General features: G+C 41.2%; 1 protein-coding gene across 2 annotated transcripts; it reads right to left on the reverse strand.

Annotated features, from left to right (window-relative positions):
* Positions 1-3,585: 3,585 nt before the first annotated feature.
* LOC116486720 (short-chain dehydrogenase/reductase family 16C member 6-like) lies at positions 3,586-16,447 on the reverse strand. Of its 2 annotated transcripts, none has more exons than XM_032183162.1 (7): positions 16,363-16,447; positions 13,476-13,819; positions 8,547-8,678; positions 7,435-7,534; positions 6,247-6,391; positions 5,860-5,985; positions 3,586-5,332 (listed from the first exon to the last, which is right to left on the reverse strand). In XM_032183162.1, the coding sequence occupies exons 2-7, from the start codon at positions 13,794-13,796 to the stop codon at positions 5,239-5,241; spliced, it is 918 nt and encodes a 305-aa protein (XP_032039053.1). In that variant the 5' UTR covers positions 13,797-13,819; positions 16,363-16,447; the 3' UTR covers positions 3,586-5,238. The 2 variants fall into 2 exon arrangements, with proteins under 2 accessions (XP_032039053.1, XP_032039054.1); XM_032183163.1 differs by having other exon boundaries at positions 16,395-16,417.
* Between the last annotated feature and the right edge of the window lie 2,287 nt (positions 16,448-18,734).

Raw genomic sequence — 18,734 nt, forward strand, 5'->3', positions numbered from 1 at the left:
GGCATCACACAGCTTACAACATGCTCAGATCATTTTTGCCCATTTTAAAGGCGACTGAAAAAGTTGTATTTTAACTGCACAGAAAAAAAAAAAAAAAGTATTTAAAGTAGAGTGATGTACCTATATTTTCTGAAAAGAGTTGAAACTCAGCCAAATAAATTTTTACAACAATGCTTCTAATGCTCACTGGGTAACCTGAAAACCTAACCCACTTTAGATGGACAGAGTTACAATCACTTGCAAATTAAAAGCAAATATATTTTTGTCTTATATTATCTGAATACTAAGAACCAATCTACAACCCTTAAAATGTTAACAGCAAATTTTTGCAGATAAAATCTGCTGTACTGAACAGTACGATGGAAGGTTGTTTGCCATTTCATTGCATATATACATATAAGTGGTAGAAACTAGCTTTGTAGGTATCTTCCAAGTCCTTAGCTCGGAAGCAAGGTTGGACACAAATTTTGGCCCGTTACTGCAGGTGATGATTAGATCTACAAGCAAGCTCTGCCTGCTTCAAGTATTCCCTTCATATTTCCACTTGCATTACCCTCCACAAGTATTACACTATACTGCAATGCTTGTATTACATTCCCACTTTGTATTACAGAGCAGGTGCTCACGTGGTGACTGTTTCTCATTGTCCACAGGCTCAGAGATGTAAGCCATACTGAAACACATGGCAGCTCACCATTTTTAGTCAGCTATCTTAATTTTGCCCTCTTGCATTCAAATAAGTTTATGCTCTCAGTTGCTTGAGAAACAACTTACATTGACATCTACAGATCAAAGACTTGAGGATGAATGAGCCCTAAAGCACATTATACAGTATTTTTTGTCACACAAGTAGCAGTTGCTATTCTTGTCACTATAGAGTCACATGAATTGTCTATAGCAGATGTAACGGTAGCCTTAAATTCAGATGAAACTGTATTTATGTATATGTAGAGCAAATCCTTAACTATACAGTGTGATCCATACCAAGGGAATATAGTTACAGTTTAGAAAAACTTCAGGCTCAAAAATAGTGTTACCTCAAGCTTATTATATATTTTCCTTTTTTTGAGTGTGTGTGTAAGATTAACTTGGCATTCATTTTTAGGAAGCTGTAACACAGGAGATTTCAACTACATACCTTGTCATTTTACTCTCATCCGCTGTTGCAGTTTGACTCGATGCCAGAGCAGGGAAGCTGTGTACTTCCTGAAGGAAAGACTTCAAACAAGCACCTCACCTGGCTCTTCTGCTGGGATTTGTTCCTTCTGCAATTTCCTTCTGAGATTTGTTCCTTACACAACCATTACCCACATGACTTCTTGGAACTGACAGCTCTTTCTTGAACTGTTAAAGGCTTCCCAAAACACAGGTATGTTGTTTTGCAATAACTGCAGCATGTCTGGAGTCAGATCTAATATTCAGTTAACTGTACGTGGTGCATTGTATGAATTTTGCCTCAAGGACAAACATTAACATACCAGAAATATGCAGACAGATCAATAAGTAATTCAAAGTGTATTTTTTTAAATTAATATAGAGAAGCCCACGATACCTGCTCTCCATTTATTCATGATGCTTATTGAAGCTTTCACATAAAACAGGTACCTCAACTATCACATCTCTGCGTTAGTCTCTCAGCAAACTTCTTTTATACCGACAGACTTAACACAGATGATGCGGACTCCCTGTGGGGCTGCACCATCACCAAGGTTTCATAGCTTACAAAACTTATTCTGCAAAATTTTTGTTGCTGCTGCTGCCTGCATCTGCTGACAGTGCCATTGCCGCTGCTCCTCTCCTGCTTTGCAGTCCGCATAGCTGTCTTCAGATGATCAACTGACAAAAGTTACCTCTCTTCTGGTATCTGCTCAGTTTCTTCCTAAAATGAGATCAGACCATGATGAAGACCAGCTACCAAACGGATCTGTGCTGCTCTGGAGTATGATTACCAAATTCATAAAATCATATAGCCGGCATCTCAGCTGCTAGCTTTTCATTTTCCTCTTCAGTTGCATTCAGAGGATCAAGTCAGTGCCAAGAAAAATCATATTCTCCATGCTTTGAAGCATTAGGGAATAGTAAGACATTTGCTACCACAAGAATATAGCTCAAATGGAAAAGAAACACAGCAGGCAACAAAACACCATGCCCTGGATTGTCTTTGAATCACTGTATCAATGACTGTCAAGCCAACCTTGCCACCCCAGTCAACTTTGGGATCCAGTTATTTTGTTAGAGACTATTTAGGGTTCCAAGGAATGGCCATGAAACCAGTAATTCTGGTAGGAGCTGCCTGATGTGAAAGCAACTCATGGTGCTGTCCCAACTGAGATACTCTTTCATGTTCTACCTTCTTGTCTGAGTCTCATGGAGATCCTTCTGTGAGTTTTCTTGCTGGGTGCAGGAGGAAAGAGTACTTCTGGGCATCAGGAAATAATCAGAACCACTGTCATGCTGGAAGTCAGCCATCTGTGATCCTGAGAAGTTCATATGGTGGCAGATCTCCACACTCGCCTCGTATCTCCTCCTGAATCCATGGGAGGAACCCGTGTTTCTTAACTTCCAGGGCACATCTCTACACATCTGTCATTCAGTGTCAGCTGATGTGCTTAGTATTCATGGGAGATCAAACCACCAGCAGGATACCGTATTACCTTCCAGTCACAAAGTAATCATCACACATGCTTTTGCAACATAGTTCTGTTTACTTCTTGCCACTATTCAAGCCTACCATGGGGATTGTCTCTTTACAGAAAGACACGCAAGCTGTAGCCACCTGGATCACTATCACACAGCATTCATCTCTTCCAGTTGCACAGGTAGATAACAGGGACATTATATTCTACTGCAGGACAAGTAGGGACAAGATCTTTCTTTTGTGTCATCAAGCAGACTGAACTGATGCATCAGATCCCCCTCTCTAAAACGCAAACCTGGACTATGGCATGGCTTGAGAAGCAATTTACACCTACATCTACAGATCAAAGACACTGGTTTTCAGTTTGTTTTCTTTCATGAACAATACTGCGTGAAGATATTGCTTGTTAAGGAGACCAACAAGAGGAAAAAACACAAAAATGCATATTTTTTTTTTGCTAGATACATAAATCTTAATTGCTATCATGCAGCTGAAATAGCTTCTGGACGCAAATCTTGCTTCATTTGTCTAATAAAAGTTTTACCACTGCCTCAGCTTCATTCTAGCTGGCTCTTCCCTGCGGAATTTTTAAAGACCTGTATCAGACCTTAGTGGTATCCAGTGAAAGGACAAGAGGCAATGGCAACAAAACAGAAAAAAATCCATACAAGCATAATTTAATTAAAAAAAGCGAGTGTGGTCAAACACTGGAACAGGTTGCCTGGAGAGGTTGTAGAACCTGCAGCCTTGGATATGCTCAAAACCTGGCAGCACTGAGCAACCTGCTCTAGTCAGCCTTGCTCTGAGTCGAGGTCCCCTCCAAGCCCAATGATTCTCTGAAGCAGGAACAGCTCTATGGAGATACACTTTTCACGCACATTACTAGGAAAGATCCTCCATATCTTTAAGAGGTGAGGAGCCTGCAAGAAGCACATACACCACACAGCTGTAGTAGTTGACTTTATTACCAGCAAACAGTACTATGTACATACATATGGGCACAATATAAGGCATATCTGTTTACCAATTAGTAACTTTAATTTCCTGAAGCGTCCTGCAAAATGAGCAGAATTTCAGAGACAGAAAAAGACACAGATCTGAAAGAACAGTTAAAACAAATCTTTTCTTCATCAGTCTGAATTCTACACCTCACAATCTGTCATATCTGTAAGGCTATTTTTAACATGCTTGTTTGACCCATTGTTTCTTGCTCATCATTAGCAAAATAGTTCTAGGTAAACTTTTCTCAAATCAGTATATCACTAAGTGTATGGACAAGGGAAATAAAAGTAGCTTTAGGCCATCATGGGACTTTTTAAAATAAAAAATCACCCTTTTCTTTATACTGTCTGCAATTTATTTCATACCAGAGAACTTTATAGTCATAGTTTGTAGGTGTTGCCAATTGCCAGTGGACTACTGTGACACGAGATAGGTTTAACCAGCATGTGCAGAAATGGCATACATTTAAGGTATAATCTTTTTTCTTGTTTGGGATTTACCTGAAGTCATGGTGTCGCATTCAGTTTTCTTGGGGTCATTGTCAGAAAGGGCAAGGCTTCCTCAGCCTACCAGAGGACAGTCCAAAGAGTAAAGGGAAAGTAAAACAAGTCGCTGTAGGCACAAGGCAACCTACTGCCCAATCCAGAGGAATAAAACATGATTCTGTTACTCAGGCTGGAGCTGTAGAGGTCCCACTGACTCCAGTTCCATCAGCACCATTCCCTTCTGAAATAATCCCAGGAGAAGCCCTGATTATACCACGCAATACCTTTGCTTTTAGTAGCTTTCTTGGCAAGATGTTTGATAGCCTACCTAGACTGTTCGTCTTTTAAGCATACTCCACTTAGGAGGCAAAAAGTTAAAATTGTTCCTAAAATATTGCACTTAAAAGGTATGTAGAATTCTACTACAAAGTTGCAGGCATAGTATTAGCTTTTAAAATAAATTAGACAAAAAGTCAATTAGCAGCACAAATGTCATTTACATTCAATCCTTCCCACCCCAACCTCAAGACATGCATAGTCGTCTGTGAACCCTGAGATTGCCAACCTCCCCCAAACTAATACATTACATTCATTTTGCACCAACAGAGCACATTGTCATTGCATGAAACTTCCATTTGTATAATCTTGAATCTGTTGGTTCAGGAAAGTCTTGAGTTCCTCAATTTACCAAGGAATGGTAATGGCACTGGTAGTACAGCCCCTCCTCGTGGTCCAGTGAACGACAGAGGTCAGGTCCATTAGAGGCTCTCCTGGCTCCCAGCCAATCACGTGATGTTTCTTGGTCCCATTTCCCTCCCCCAAAAGTACCAATTATTAATTCGTGAAGCAGAATGGTATTTAAGGCATTATAATAGACGACCAAGGGAACCTATTTCAATTAATCTATTTCCATAATGAGGTAGAAGGAAAACAATTCGTTGGATAAAAAGTTCAGATGAAAACAGTTAAAAGCTAATTAAAAAGCAATTTTCTTAAAAATTGTTACGAACTAGAAGTGAGGCACCTTAAGTTCACAGCTGCTACAGAAGCAGACCTTTCCTACCACCACCTGTAACAAGCTCTGCTTTTATGTTGCTGAATTTGGAGATATTTTCAGTCCTTCTTCCCACGACCTTTGAAGTTATCCATTAAATTGTAGGCCCCAACAAATTCCGCAAGGAGAACAGAAACTTTCACTGGCAGGATGCTGTAAGGCAGAGGAGTAGGAGAAGAGGAGACAAAACCAGAACAGTTTAGAAGAGTTGTGCAGTTTTATCACAAATCATTTCACCTGGCTAATACTGGCAAAGAAAGTATAGTCTCCAGAATACAGTGCCACTGGTCCTCTACTGGCCCTCTCAAGTATTGATTACACTCATTTGGCTGCCTTCGTTGTTACCATAGATCAATTTCCTGGCTCTTGCAAGCCAGGCTGGAAGTGCTCTATAGCTGGGGCAAGAATGCCAGAGGGGCACTTCCTGAGGGGCTGGCCCAGCCTCTAGAGCCTGCAGTGACACCACACCCCAGTGGAGTGAACAAGCCAGTTAGACATTGCTCTGTGGTCCAAGGGTAGAAGAAATCCCTAGAAACTAAATTAAAAAAGAAATCTCCAGAAATGTGGAGAACTTAATGAGAATGCATATCAGCAAGTAGAAGCCTAGTTTGCATTTTTAGTCAGAAGTCTTCAGTCTGGCCTGAAAAAGGGGGAGGAAAATAAGGAAGGATATGACTTACTTTTTCAGAGCAAAGAAAACATACAGGCTGCGTGGTATGAACAAGATTTCTTGGTCTCGTCGAATAGCAGTCATTATCTTTTCAGCCACATACTCTGACTCTAAAACAGGAAGCAGACGTGACCACCTGAAAGAGAAGGTGTTTTCTTATAACAAATTTCTTTGGATTCACAAAGAAAACAATAACATTTCATGTTTCAGCTAAAATTAATAGTAAAGTACCAAGGGCTTTTGTCACTTAGGTTGCCCAGTCACTGAAATGTGAGGCCCTAAAGATAATAAAAGCAGAGCAGAGTCTAGCTTGTAAGAATCATAAAGGAAACAAACATGAGCCCACAAGCATGCATAATGTGGAAGTTGCATAAAAAGATCACAACAGCTTACTCACTTGGTCTGAGCGCCATCAAACATTCCTGTGTTTATGAAATAAGGACACACAGTTGTAGTTTTAATACCAGTCTTTCCCAGACTTCTCATCTCTATGTCAATAGACTCCGCAAAACCAACTGCTGCAAATTTACTTGCACAGTAATCTGTAAAATAAAACAGTAATTGCAATTAAACATTTTAGCTTCTTAATTAAACCTTACTACACAGGTTCAGTGAGTCCTACCACTGAACGTGGTCACAGGAGCAGTAACAGTATTTGACAGAATGAGGACAAAACTATTCAGTTTTTATGGTGTGCAACACCAGCACTACATTACAGAAACTATACACACACTACCTGCAGAAAATTACTGTCGGATAATAACACTTTACAACGGAGTAGGAGGCATTTCCATAGGTTACTAATAAAACTTGTTTGATGTGATTCATTCTTACTTTCCTTCTACTAAGTTCACTGTTGTAGATTGGCAGACAGTTTCCCATCACATCTCTCTCACCTTCTTGCTTGCTAATGAACAACAGCAGATTAAATTATCTTTTCGAACCAGGCCTTATCATTGCTTAAAAAGCTAGTTCATGGATTAAAACTCAAGCTTTCAAAACTCTCTAATGTGGTTTCAGCTTGCATCACAATTTGTCTTCATTATCACTGCCTTGAAGCTAGATTTCTTTTACTGCTATGCCACTTATTTCATTTTCCTCCCCACTTTGCAGGCACTTTTCAGGAATTCATTCTGAATATGCCCTGATCTCAACACTTTCACTGTGTTCTCTTGAATGAATGGCAGAGAGAATGCAAAGTGAGATATCACACATCTACCACTGTACCACATCTGGATTTAGTAGTTTTTTGAGTTAGGGAAGCCTACACAGGACCCTGCTTAGCTTGAGAACACATCTGCAAAGAAGTGGTCTCTTTCTCATGAAATACCTTTAGGTTATCTTTCGAAACTGAGAACCACAGTGTTTGTTGTTAAAGTTCTGCATGAAGCTTCTAGATCCTCTTATTGCCTTGTCACAACACTGCTGAGCATCTTGAAAACCTTTTGAAGGATTGCTCTATTTAAGGTCAGCTGATTTGGAAGTATCACCATTTGCTTTATCTATTCACAAAGACTCAGGAACTCAGAATTAGGACTTTAAAGCACACTAATTGTCTAAATGAACATTAGCTTCAATACACTACCTGCAAGACGATTGACTCCAATCAGTCCCGCTGAGCTTGCGATGCTAACCAAGTGTCCATGGTTAGAGGCTATCATTGCTGGGAGGAAGGCTTTGCAAGTCTGCAACATAAGTCAGAGTTCCAATGAAACATTTTAGCAAGTAAGCTACCTGCTAGAATATTTTGAGGATTTTACTTAAAGTACAGGCAGAATTTCCCTATAAGTAAGGTGTCTTCTCCACACCCTCCATTATACAAGTGGGGAAAAAAAAACACAGGAATTTTTTGTTTGAACTCTTAACCTAAGCTGGAACCTTGCAGGTCCTACCAGTATTGTATTGTTTTCCCCTCAACATCAGCGACAGATGTTAATTTGCTGAGAGGTAAAAACACAGCTTCAGCTAGCTGTTATTTTTTTTTTTTTTTTACCGCAAAACTCAGCACTGTATTGTTTCAAATGGACATTAAGCCCTCACTACAAATTTTATAAACCAGCAAAAATTCAGATTTCATGTCTTCCTTCTATTAAATTTACTTAATCTTTGTGATTAAGTTTATTTATGAAGAAACTGAAGCATGTTTTAATATCCTGTTTGCAATTCCTTAATGGTAAAAACACTGTATAGTGATCATTCTTTCCTGAAAGGAAGAAAATTATTCATTTTGGACAAAAGCCCCACTTACTTAGCATAAGAGCATCGTCTGAACATGTGGTATTTCTTACTAAAACTATCATAACCACAAAGCAACTAGAACAATAACAGAATTGAACACTTCTGTTACTAGAGCAGCAACCTCTAGGCGGGGCCTGCTTCACATCAATGAATATTGAGGGATATCGCATCTGACTCGCCTCAGAATTTAGCAGATGGCAACCTTCAGTTCTTAAGAGCATTTGTAAATGCTAAGCAGTTTTGCTTCCACCTACCTACCCAGAAGTTTCCAAAGGATCTATTCTCCCACCTTTCTTTAAATCTCAGACTGCAAGGCATAGAAAATTTCTTGCATTATTTTTTACCGAACTGATGGGAGCTCTATATCCTTGCATATTTTACTCTATTCCAAAAGGCAAAATTAAAACTGTAAACATATTAAGAAAATGTTTTAATATGTATCTATAAGGAGAGCATTACCCAGAAGTGTGCCATTGTGTTCACTTGCATAGTTTTTTCCACAAGCGAATCTGGAGACTCGATAAACCTTTTCCCAGTTACAATACCAGCATTGTTGACTAGGATGCTAACGTCGCCAACTTCTTTTTTAACCTAAAAGAAAAGCCTTAAGATTATTACGCAACAAATAAAGCATAACAAAAAAAATAATATATAGAAATAAGAAACAGAAGTGTTGCACATCACAACCAAGGTGAACATACTAATCCAAATCCCTTGTGTTCTTGTATGTTCTCACCTGTTTGGAGCTCATCTCACCACCAGACTTTCCTTGGAGCCCAGCAGTCTCACAGCTCCAAGGGTGCCTCTGCCTTCAGTACCTACAGTCTTTGCTATGACTGTTCCAGCAAGCCCCTTCTGCAGAGACCTTTGCTAATACTTGTATTTTGATACGTGAATCCAGTCTTAAAACCAATAGATGATTCGGTATTTAGGGCCATTTCCATGCCATGCTGTGAGTCACAGTACATAAGTTCTCATGCTAGGTGAGCTAGCAACTACTTAATAGCATCTTAATAGCTTGGATATTTCAAGATTCCCAAGGTTCCACTTCTTCTGACTGCACTAGCAAGCATTGCACAGCGGCTTCTCCTCTAGCAGTATCTTCACATGTATGCCACAAGTGTTACCCTATTAAACCAGACCTCCCAGCACCATTGTAGAGGAGCAAGGGGAGTTCCCTACTACGTGGGGTTAGAATGAGCAGTCACTTTTGATGATAAATATTCCACATATTTATAAGCAGTGAGAAAAACAGCCTAGAAAACTAATTTCTACCTTACAACCATCTCCTTTATTCAAATACCTTGATTACTTCAAGCCACTTTATGGATCAGGAATTAAAGTTTTGTGTTTTTAAAAAAAAAGTTTATTTTCCATGAAAGCAGCCTGAAAGAACACCACAGTTGCAGTGATGTTAGGTCTCAAGGTAACACAAGAAGTGAGACAGTCCTTGGAAGGACACTAGTTTGTTACAAAAATTACACAAAAACTTTAGGGATCTTTTATTTTGTCTTCCTTATAAAAGGAAGCTTTTATTCAGGCATCTGCACTTTAGGTGAGGGAGTGAAAAAACACATGCATTCACAGAATGCAAAAGCCTTCGGAGCCTTCCGGGGCAGGGCATGGTGCAGAGGCTTTGTTTGTAATTTATTTGCTTTGATTCTAACACCGAGCCAGAATCCTTTTGAAATGGTTCCAGAAAATAAGTTGGCTAAACAGTAACCTCTGTGCATGTAGTTCAGTAAGAGGAAGCACAGTTCTTGTTTTAGCTCCAGAATGAGAGCTTCCAGGAATAGACTCACCTGACAGGACAACTATAGGCCAGCTGATATCATCAAGATATTGTACCAGCACAATTAAAGTATTTAATGCAGTATTTCAAGTACAGTTCATTAATCTGAGCTATCCAGGAAATAGGAAGTGAGTTCACTACTTCGGTTGAATTTGCACCTTCAAGTGCTAAAACAGGTGGTGATGAGTGGATTTGGGAAACTATGTTCTTATGCCCTCTAGCCACCCAGCTCCCGATCACAGGAAATTCATTTCTTGATGGTATCTCATCTCCTCCATAAATACATAAAAATGACTGAGCAGACCACAGAGGGTAGGGTAGCCTGTATAACAGTAAAGAATTGAGTTCACCATTTATTCTCTTAATTTCCCTGTCTTCCTTAAACTTGTTCCAACTTCTCCATGTTCATTAAACCAATAAGTGTTATTAAAGAATAAAAAAGTAGCCTTGGTAGGATTATACAGAATAGCTTTGATATAGCTCCCTAAACCAGAGCCCCTGTCCACCTCAGTCATCCCCCCTCAAAGTGCTGCCATATAACAATTAAAATATTTCTGAAGCAGTGCCACATGATCTTCGCAGTCAGCCTTAGACGAGTTGATCCAGTCACCGACGTATGCACTCCTCATTACAAGTAAAAAATGAGTCTGAGTTCAGAGACAGGCAGTAACCATTAGTAAATGATGCTGCAGTACAGGCTGCTGCCTCGGGTCAGAGGATCTTAGCAAACCTGGAAGCATGGACCCATACCCTAGGGTCTACCCTTTAGGGAAAATAGATACTTGAATAGACAATCATGCTGTTATTGTGCACAGGCACGGATGTGGTGCACTGTTTATAACTTGGAGCTTGAGGCATTCAGGTTAGAAGGAGATGAAAACATTGTCAGACAGCAGCAAATAAGAACAGCCTTGATCACCCAATTCTAGCCAGGGGCAGAAACCTGAGCAACCTCTTCCTTTACTCATGTTTAGGTTTCGCTGTCTCTACCAAGCTTTCCAAAATATATTCACACTTGGGAGAGAATTCAAAGCAGACCCGAGCGCCTTCACGCAACCCAGACAAATGCTTCCAGCTTCACAACACCTTTGGACGTGCTGCTTCCCTGCTAACCAGATGTGGCAGCTCCTCGCTCAGAGGACTGGCTGTTTTAATCCCATTCCCCTCTCAGCTGAGTGGTTTAGCAGGGCAGGGAATGTCAGCCTTCCAGAACTGTAAACCTCTCCACCGTGCAGAGCAGGAAAGCACGTTCTGGGTGTTTGTTTTAAGCCTAGGTAAGCTGAGCATTATGCAAACTGCTGATCTGGTTAAGCATCTTTTTCAAGCATAAGCACTATTTCCTGTTTATTTCTGCATTTACATTTACTCTTTATGTGGGGAAATTTGGTAGTGACTAATTCCCATGAATCACGGACAGCATCCTGAAGTATCTGCTTTCTATGAAGGGAGCCTCCCCCCCCCAGCTGCCTCCAAATTTTGGAAGAAAGCACTGGGCGTTTTATAGGCAACACGAAATATCACCAGGAAGTGTTTCTGCTGTGCAAAATAGCAACAACAGAAAAAGTTCTTAGGAAAATGGAAAACTGGCTGCAAACTGTCGTGTTGACAAACAAGCAACAAAAAACAGCACACGAGCAAACCAGTAACATGTAAGGGACCCTGGAAGTGAATGTGAGCCCAGATGCAATCTTACAATGCGATAGTTCTGAAAAGGCTTCTTCCCCATAAATTCAAAGCCCCCATGCTTAAAGGCTAGCTAAACTCTGGGGAAGGAGGAGTAAATCAGAGAAGGCCACACTCCTTTTAGGGCTGGTAGTACTTCTGCAACAGGGATGTTATGAACACATCTTAAGGCATAGCTCTTGGTACAGGACAGTAACAAGGACACTGCATACCCAGCATTTTTGGTTTTCCTACTGAAGTGACTGGTCTGTTTGGTCTCTGTGTGACTGATGAAGTACCCAAAGCAGGTAGTTAAAGATCATTTCATTTTGACGTTGAAACTGTTGAAAATATGACGGGATATTGCTTTGCATGGCACAATGTGTGTGAATTTAATTCCCTATGGTCTTATACAGCTCCAAGTTATTGTATACAGCTGAATCACAGGAAAAGCAGCCCTGGAGCAGTCCTGCCTCATTTTGCAAAGGGGGAGGCAGCACTCTGAGCCAACACCTACTACACAGCAGTACATAAGCACTATTAATCAGTATTCGATGCTGCTATGGTCTTACTGTTGCTAATAAGACAAGAAAGCTTTCAGTGTGGTTCTGTAACAGCTGTCAGCAAAACACGATGCATCTGAAATAACAGCGGTAGTGTGTTCTCTTCCCTGTGGATCAGCTGTTAGTGAACTGCCGACATAATTTTGTAAAGAGAGGAAGGAATCATGCACTGACAGGTTATGGACCCTTTTACCACCTTCTCACTCCTGTCTCCCTCTGCTTTTATCATCCTTAACTCATGCCACATCCTCCATACTCAGCCAGAAAGGTTCTGCTGCTGCTTATCTCCAGAAGATGGGTCAGATCAGGTCTCTCCTTCATTCCAGTGCTCTGCCAACTACAATACTCCTTCCTCCTCTCCCAGCTCAGCCAGAAACAGTTACAGGCATGTGGTGAAACGTGCAACCACTCTGCAGGGATGGAAGACACACACCTCAGCCAGCAGAGCAAACCTGCAAGGGCGACTGCAGGCAATTGGCATTACCAAAAATCCAAGAACAATGGCGTGAGCCTCTAATAAGCTGCAAGTCAATTTACAAGCTTTATGTATCAGAGAGCTTGTTCTACGGTCATTTCCAGACAGAAGGAACACAGAAGGCTAGAGCTTCTTAAGCAGTACTTTAGGGGACAAAATAGGAACGTTATTTCAGCCAACAGATGTTCCTAAAGACAGCTAAACTTTTTTTTTTTTTTTTTTTTTAAGAATTCATCCTCAGGCAAACACTCACTGTGGAAATTTTCTAGTCCAACAGTTAAGTTTAGCAACATCTTAAGCAAATGAGAACAGGTTGTTATAATGGAAACTGTTAAGCAATTTTAGCTTTTGGCATTTCTGCTAGTCCTGCCCAAGATATCTAACCACATGCTATATTTACAAAGCTCTTTAGAAAGGAAAATAATATTGAAGCCTTCAAGACATTTAATAAATCTGTTCAAGTGCATTTGCAAAAATCTACTCACAGCCAGGAAGTTTGTCTGAATTTGCTTAAGTCGTTAATCCCTTGTACAAGGTAAGGTCTTTAGGGTTAACTTTTTGGAAAAGATTTCCAGAACATGAAATACTGCTTTAGCTTCAATAAGCTGACTTTCTGTATTTGCCAGTAAGTGCTTGCTGAGTATCTGCATGCATGTGAAGGCACCCAGCTGAAGTTATTGAAAGAACCAGCTTTTTTTTTTTTTTTTTATTATTTTTAAAGGAACAAAAGGTATACAACTCTAAAAAAAAAAAAAATAAAAAAATCTGTATTCTTAGAATGCATAGCACATGCAATAGATCAACTGAATTAACTTTAATCTCTTGCTTTGAAATGGCTAAAACTTCTATCACAAACGCTTTGGAATAATGTCAAAGCCACAAATGAGATACTTTACCTGATCTGCTACTCGGTAGACTTCCTGCCTTTTGCTGCAGTCGCAGATGTAAGCATGTACTTTCACCGCTCCATTTTCGCCAGCCAGCCTGCTCGTCTCGTGGAGCCCCTCTTGATTAATGTCCCAAAGAACCAGCGTGGCTCCAAGTTTGGCAAATTTTATGGATAAGAGTCTTCCAATTCCACTTCCTGCTCCTGTTATTAATACTATTTCACCACTAACACTCTTCTTACGTTTCGGCACAAACAAAAACACCAGCGACTCCAACATATAGTAAGTCGTAAGTCCAAGGACTTTGAGCAACTCCAGGAAAAAATTCATCTTGAGGCTATTTCTTCAGATATCTGATAAGAGACAAGGATTAGTAGATAAATCAGCTATAAAGAAGCCATGTAAACATTAATATTGCAGAGCTGAAAAGCATTTTCCAATTCATTCTATTTTTGAAACAGCACTCAGAAGCAGGCTAGAAAGTACATAGGCTTACTGCTGCATGTCTGACCCATTTATCCTGTTCTCCTTTTATTTCCAGAACATTTGTACTCCCCTAGAATGCAGAACAAATTGATTTACCATTTGGAAGAGATAGGGAATACCTGCCTTAGAAATAACCTATACCACACAACATGTGAGTTTCCAGCTCTACTCCCAAAGACATCCTAATAGAGTGGCAACAGTTGTCCCTTGAGTATCTGGAGCAGAAATAGCAATTACAAATCAAAACTCATAGCTTGATCAAATCGCTTTAGGTTTTGAGCACTATTACTTTAGGTCAGGATTTTTTTTTTTTTTTTAGGACCATGGCTTTTTGTGCTTGTAGGTACCCCTTGTTGTCAAGCAGCCGTGCAGACAGAGGTACAGTCTCAACTGTGTTGAAGAACTGCCAGCATAGGAAGCTTCAGAATACCGAAGATCTTTAAGTCTTCTTACCAGTACTATTATTTAATAGTACTATAATTACCAGTAACATCATTATGGTTCAAGTGCATAAGGCAGGCTCTCCTCAAAGTGTTTTACTTAGGAATGCACTCTACAGCTGTTGACTTTCTTCTTCTCACATGAAGCAAGATGTCACAGGCTTGAATCACATCATCTCAGGTATGTGTTTACCTGCACACTCCATACTCATCACAGCAACTCTCACAATGAGCAGGTGTTTAAGTCCTTAAAAGAACACTACCTATTCCCCAGCATATGAATACTATGCAAGAAAAATGTCCGTTTTTTATTTCTAGTTACAGTATAAAGGATTAATAGGCAGGTTTTTATCTCTAGGTACATTATAAAAAGATTAATACCTTCTTTCTGAGCCAAAGGTAGAGCATGCTGGTGCTTACACTTCAACCTTTAGCACTACATACCTGATTTGTTCACATCTTAGTTAAGACTGGTATCTATGTACATAGATAGCCATGTCTGACAATTGCCAAAAGATAAGTTACTTAGGTCTCAGCTATGCTTAATGAACTTTGCTCAGGGTAGCATTTGGATGTACATGTTGTCATGAGTCTCAGGTTTTGGTGCATGGGAAACAACTCCATTCCTGCAAAGGGACAGACAACTTCAAGGACAGAGCAAGTTAGTTCAGAAAAACTTTACAGCGCAAGCATTAGGACATCTTAAACTATTCCAGTAACAGGAAGAAAAAGCCAAAACCATAGTGGGTAGGGAAACAAGTTCCTCTTTCTGCAGATTAGTTGCATGGTAAGTATTTTCTGTTCTTAGTTCCTTTTAAAATGCTACAGAGCACTTGCAGGAGTTCTAGCACAGGGAAAAAGAGACAGTAAAATTGATTCTGGTATTTCTTAACACACAGTAATATTTTCCTATAGACAGTAGTGACATTTGCTGAAGTAGACTCTCACTGCTGCAGAAGTATAACAGATATATGCAAAGCTAGGGTTATATGGAAAAAGTATTATTAACTTCCATATGCATAAAAAACAAGTTTCTAGAAACTTGAATTCTTTGCTGGGCCTAAAACAGAAGCAGTAAGCCTTCACAGTAGATGCAGTTGCTGAGTTTAGCTTCATCGCACTAACTTAAAGCAATGCACATAACACACTTCGTTTGCACAGAAGAGATTGGCATCTCTGGAACAGATACCAGTGTTTCAGGGACCGCGATGCAGTCCTTAATCCTTACAGAAAAGGCAACTGAGGTAGCTGCCTTCAGAGCAAAACATACAGTTTGATCTCAAAGCAGTTTGCAATGGGTGCCAGTAATTTATTACGATAATCAGCTATTGGGCCTGTCTGGGGCAGAGGCACACCAGAGCTCAGGGAAAAGGCTTCCTTTCTCAGAGAAGTGCACTTGTTTTAGGGTACAGGCTGCTAGGCTACTCACTCCAGACCCCTCAGGAGATGCTAACTTCCCACTGCAGCTCCTAGCCAAGCTCTGGCTGGACCAGGAGTGCCCTGCTCTTGCTGGCTCACTGCACGGGTGCTGCCCAGCTCCCCCAGTACATAAGCACAATGCCACCAGCACAGAGTTGGTGCTGATGCTTCTCACTGAGCAGCTCCTACAGACCACCAGGACAGAGCCTCTGTTAGGGAAGGAGCCCCAAAACCGATCCTTCAACCCCAGGCACAGCGGCTGCCAAGCATGCACCCACCCCCAACCCCCGGAGGGCTGCAGCCCTCTTTACACAGCAACCCTATAAACCAAGGCAGGCCGAGAACCCCTTAGCACATCGCTATACGGTCACCACCCCACCCTACAGACACCATATCTCCCTATAGACCCTATCAGTCCTGCAGACGCCACCCCACCCCACAGACCCCACACCGCCCCGACGCCCCCTCCCTGGGGATAGGCAGCGCACCCCCAGCCCCGGGGGCAGCGCAGGGCACAGGTCCCCCAGTCTTAGTCCCACAGCACCCGGTACCTGGGCTGTAGGGGAGGAAGGCCAGGACCCACCGGGGAGCAGAAAGGAGCAGAAGAAGGCGAAGGGGAGCGGAGCGGCCCCGCCTTTATGCCGCCCGCCCGCCCCGGCTCACCGGATGCCCGGGGGCGGAGCGGGGCGGGCCCCGGCCTTCCCCGGCCGGGCTTTGGGCTCGGTTTGTGCTCGCTGTCTGACACAAGGGCTGGGATGTCGGGGAGTACTGGGCAGCTACAGCTTCGGAGAGAGTCCCTGCGAGCAGAGGATGCTCGGTTCCGCCGGGAAATACACGGCCGACGGCGTTTCTGTGGCGCTTAAGACCTCTATATCCCCCCTATCAAACCGGTGTGTTTGTGTTGCTGCTGCCCTTGTGTACAGAGCTAAATACCAAATGCTTTTCTTCCTTCCACAACACATCCTCCACAAAATATTGCTGAAAGCAGCCAAAAGCTCTTTTCCTTCATGTATACGGTGTGGGGCCGGAGCCTAGGCTCTGCACGGAACCTGCTGCACCCTCCAGAGCTGCTTGCAGAGGAGAAACTCGGTCTGAGTTAGGATACCTCAGTGGGAGTTAATGTATAATTGTAATAATGTAGCACGTCCAGGGGGCTGATGATAGCCAAACAGTAACAATGATGAAGTTTGGTTTTGGCTGCTGCTTGCCTTTGTGGATTGCATTGTTTGCTTAAAACAAGGAAGTGTTAAAAGCCATTCATATTCAAAAAGGTTTAAATAAAATATGTACTTTGTAGTTATACTTGCAAATTAATAATATTTAACATAGGGACTGACCTGATGATCAGAGTAGGAGGCTAGAAATTGGGATCCTTGTCTCCTTTCCTCCCCTTCTACAAGTATTTGCTATAAACAATACTATCACTGAAATCAAACTTGCTGAAATAAAATGTCTGAATGTCTCCAGTTTGCTTATCTGCATGATGAAATGCTAAAGTTAGCCTGAAGAATACTCTTTTTTTTAGGACTTTCAAGTTATTCTCTACCATGCTTTGGGGTCAGAGCAGACCCAAGCAGAAACATCACTCTCAATTCAAGTCCAGAAGCAGCACCGCCCTCATTTGTGTTAGATGAAGATGTCTCCCATGTGCCACACATTATCTTCAGCCCAATTTGTGAGTGCTGGCAAGACTCCAGCAGTGCAGAGCTGGGCCTGGTGTTGTTTGTGTGCGTGTGTACCATCACACGGTGTGTGTTCAAAAGAACCCAAGGTCAATCCAATCATAAGAATGAGTTTGAACAACTTTGTAAGTCTCTTTTGCTTGCATGTAGTATTTGTGCTACTTGAGCGTACTGCAACTCTAGCAGGTTTGTACTGAGGGCTGGACTTTATCTTGACCTAGCTTAATTTCCAAAAAGCTCCTGAGCTGCTTTTCATGCCTTACATGAAACTATGGTAGATTCTTTATGGCATTGATCATGACTTCATCACCATTTAATCTTGACTGTCACAATGAATGAGTAAATGAAGTAAACAGAGTAAGGGTTGGTCTAAGCTAGATAGATGCAACTGCATGGTGACTAGGACACTCATCCTCACCTCAGCATAAAACAACAGCGTGACTTGCTCAGAGCCATGTTTTGAAATTGTGCTCTTCACCCAGACAAGAATACCTTCCATGTGAAGCCTGTAACACCTATTTTTTTTTGCTGTGAAAGTAGGTGACTAAATCAGCTCTTATGAGTAACCGATGTTTGTTGATGGTAAAAGTGGTATATGCCCTTCAGTCATGGAAAAGTGTGCCAGTCTGTTTTATGGGAGGGTTATGACAATGATGGTGTGAAGAACTTAAAACCACATTTTCCACTTCCCAGGAGAACAGGAGAAGTGTTGTAAATCAAGCCCTCATCTAGCAGCTTCATATTTTCTGATCCCTCCACTGGGATTTTATTTGCTAATACACAAGCTATAACTTTGATGAACAAAGAACACAGATAATCAATAGCCTGCCATGGTAAGGTGCAAAGAGATGGCTGCTGTGTAGCTCTATGCTCACTGCTTTTTTATACTCCTTTATGTGCCTCTAGTACATATTCCTCATGGTACCTCTAGTTTTAAGAGAACCTGCCTTTATATTAGGTAGGTGGAAGTGTCCCACAAGAGATTCTTCCCTCTCCTCTGTGCAAAAAAGAAAGAGTTTGGACTGAAACATCACTTATAATAAAGATGTGTACAAGGTGTCAAGATGATTTAAAGGGAGAAGTTGGCAAAAAGAAAAAAAAAAAGCTAATTCATAATAATGTAATTCTGAATAGTAAACAGAGTAACGCTTCTTCCTACCATTTGGGACTTTTAAAACTTTCTTCCTAATAAAATGTAATGCAAGGTTTCTGACATGGAAAAACTGGCATGGAAAACAGGG

This window comes from Aythya fuligula, chromosome 2 (genome assembly GCF_009819795.1).
Source record: "Aythya fuligula isolate bAytFul2 chromosome 2, bAytFul2.pri, whole genome shotgun sequence".
In the NCBI taxonomy this organism is placed as follows: domain Eukaryota; kingdom Metazoa; phylum Chordata; class Aves; order Anseriformes; family Anatidae; genus Aythya; species Aythya fuligula.

Bases quoted from the DNA above. Each gene is read 5' to 3' on its own strand.
- LOC116486720 (XM_032183162.1), bottom strand. From the start codon at position 13,796: ATGAATTTTTTCCTGGAGTTGCTCAAAGTCCTTGGACTTACGACTTAC. The intron at 6,392-7,434 runs GTAGTGTATTGA...TTTATTTTACAG, and splicing joins TGGAGTCAATCGTCTTGCAG to ATTACTGTGCAAGTAAATTT. The intron at 5,986-6,246 runs GTGAGTAAGCTG...CTTCTCTTTCAG, and splicing joins TTTGATGGCGCTCAGACCAA to GTGGTCACGTCTGCTTCCTG.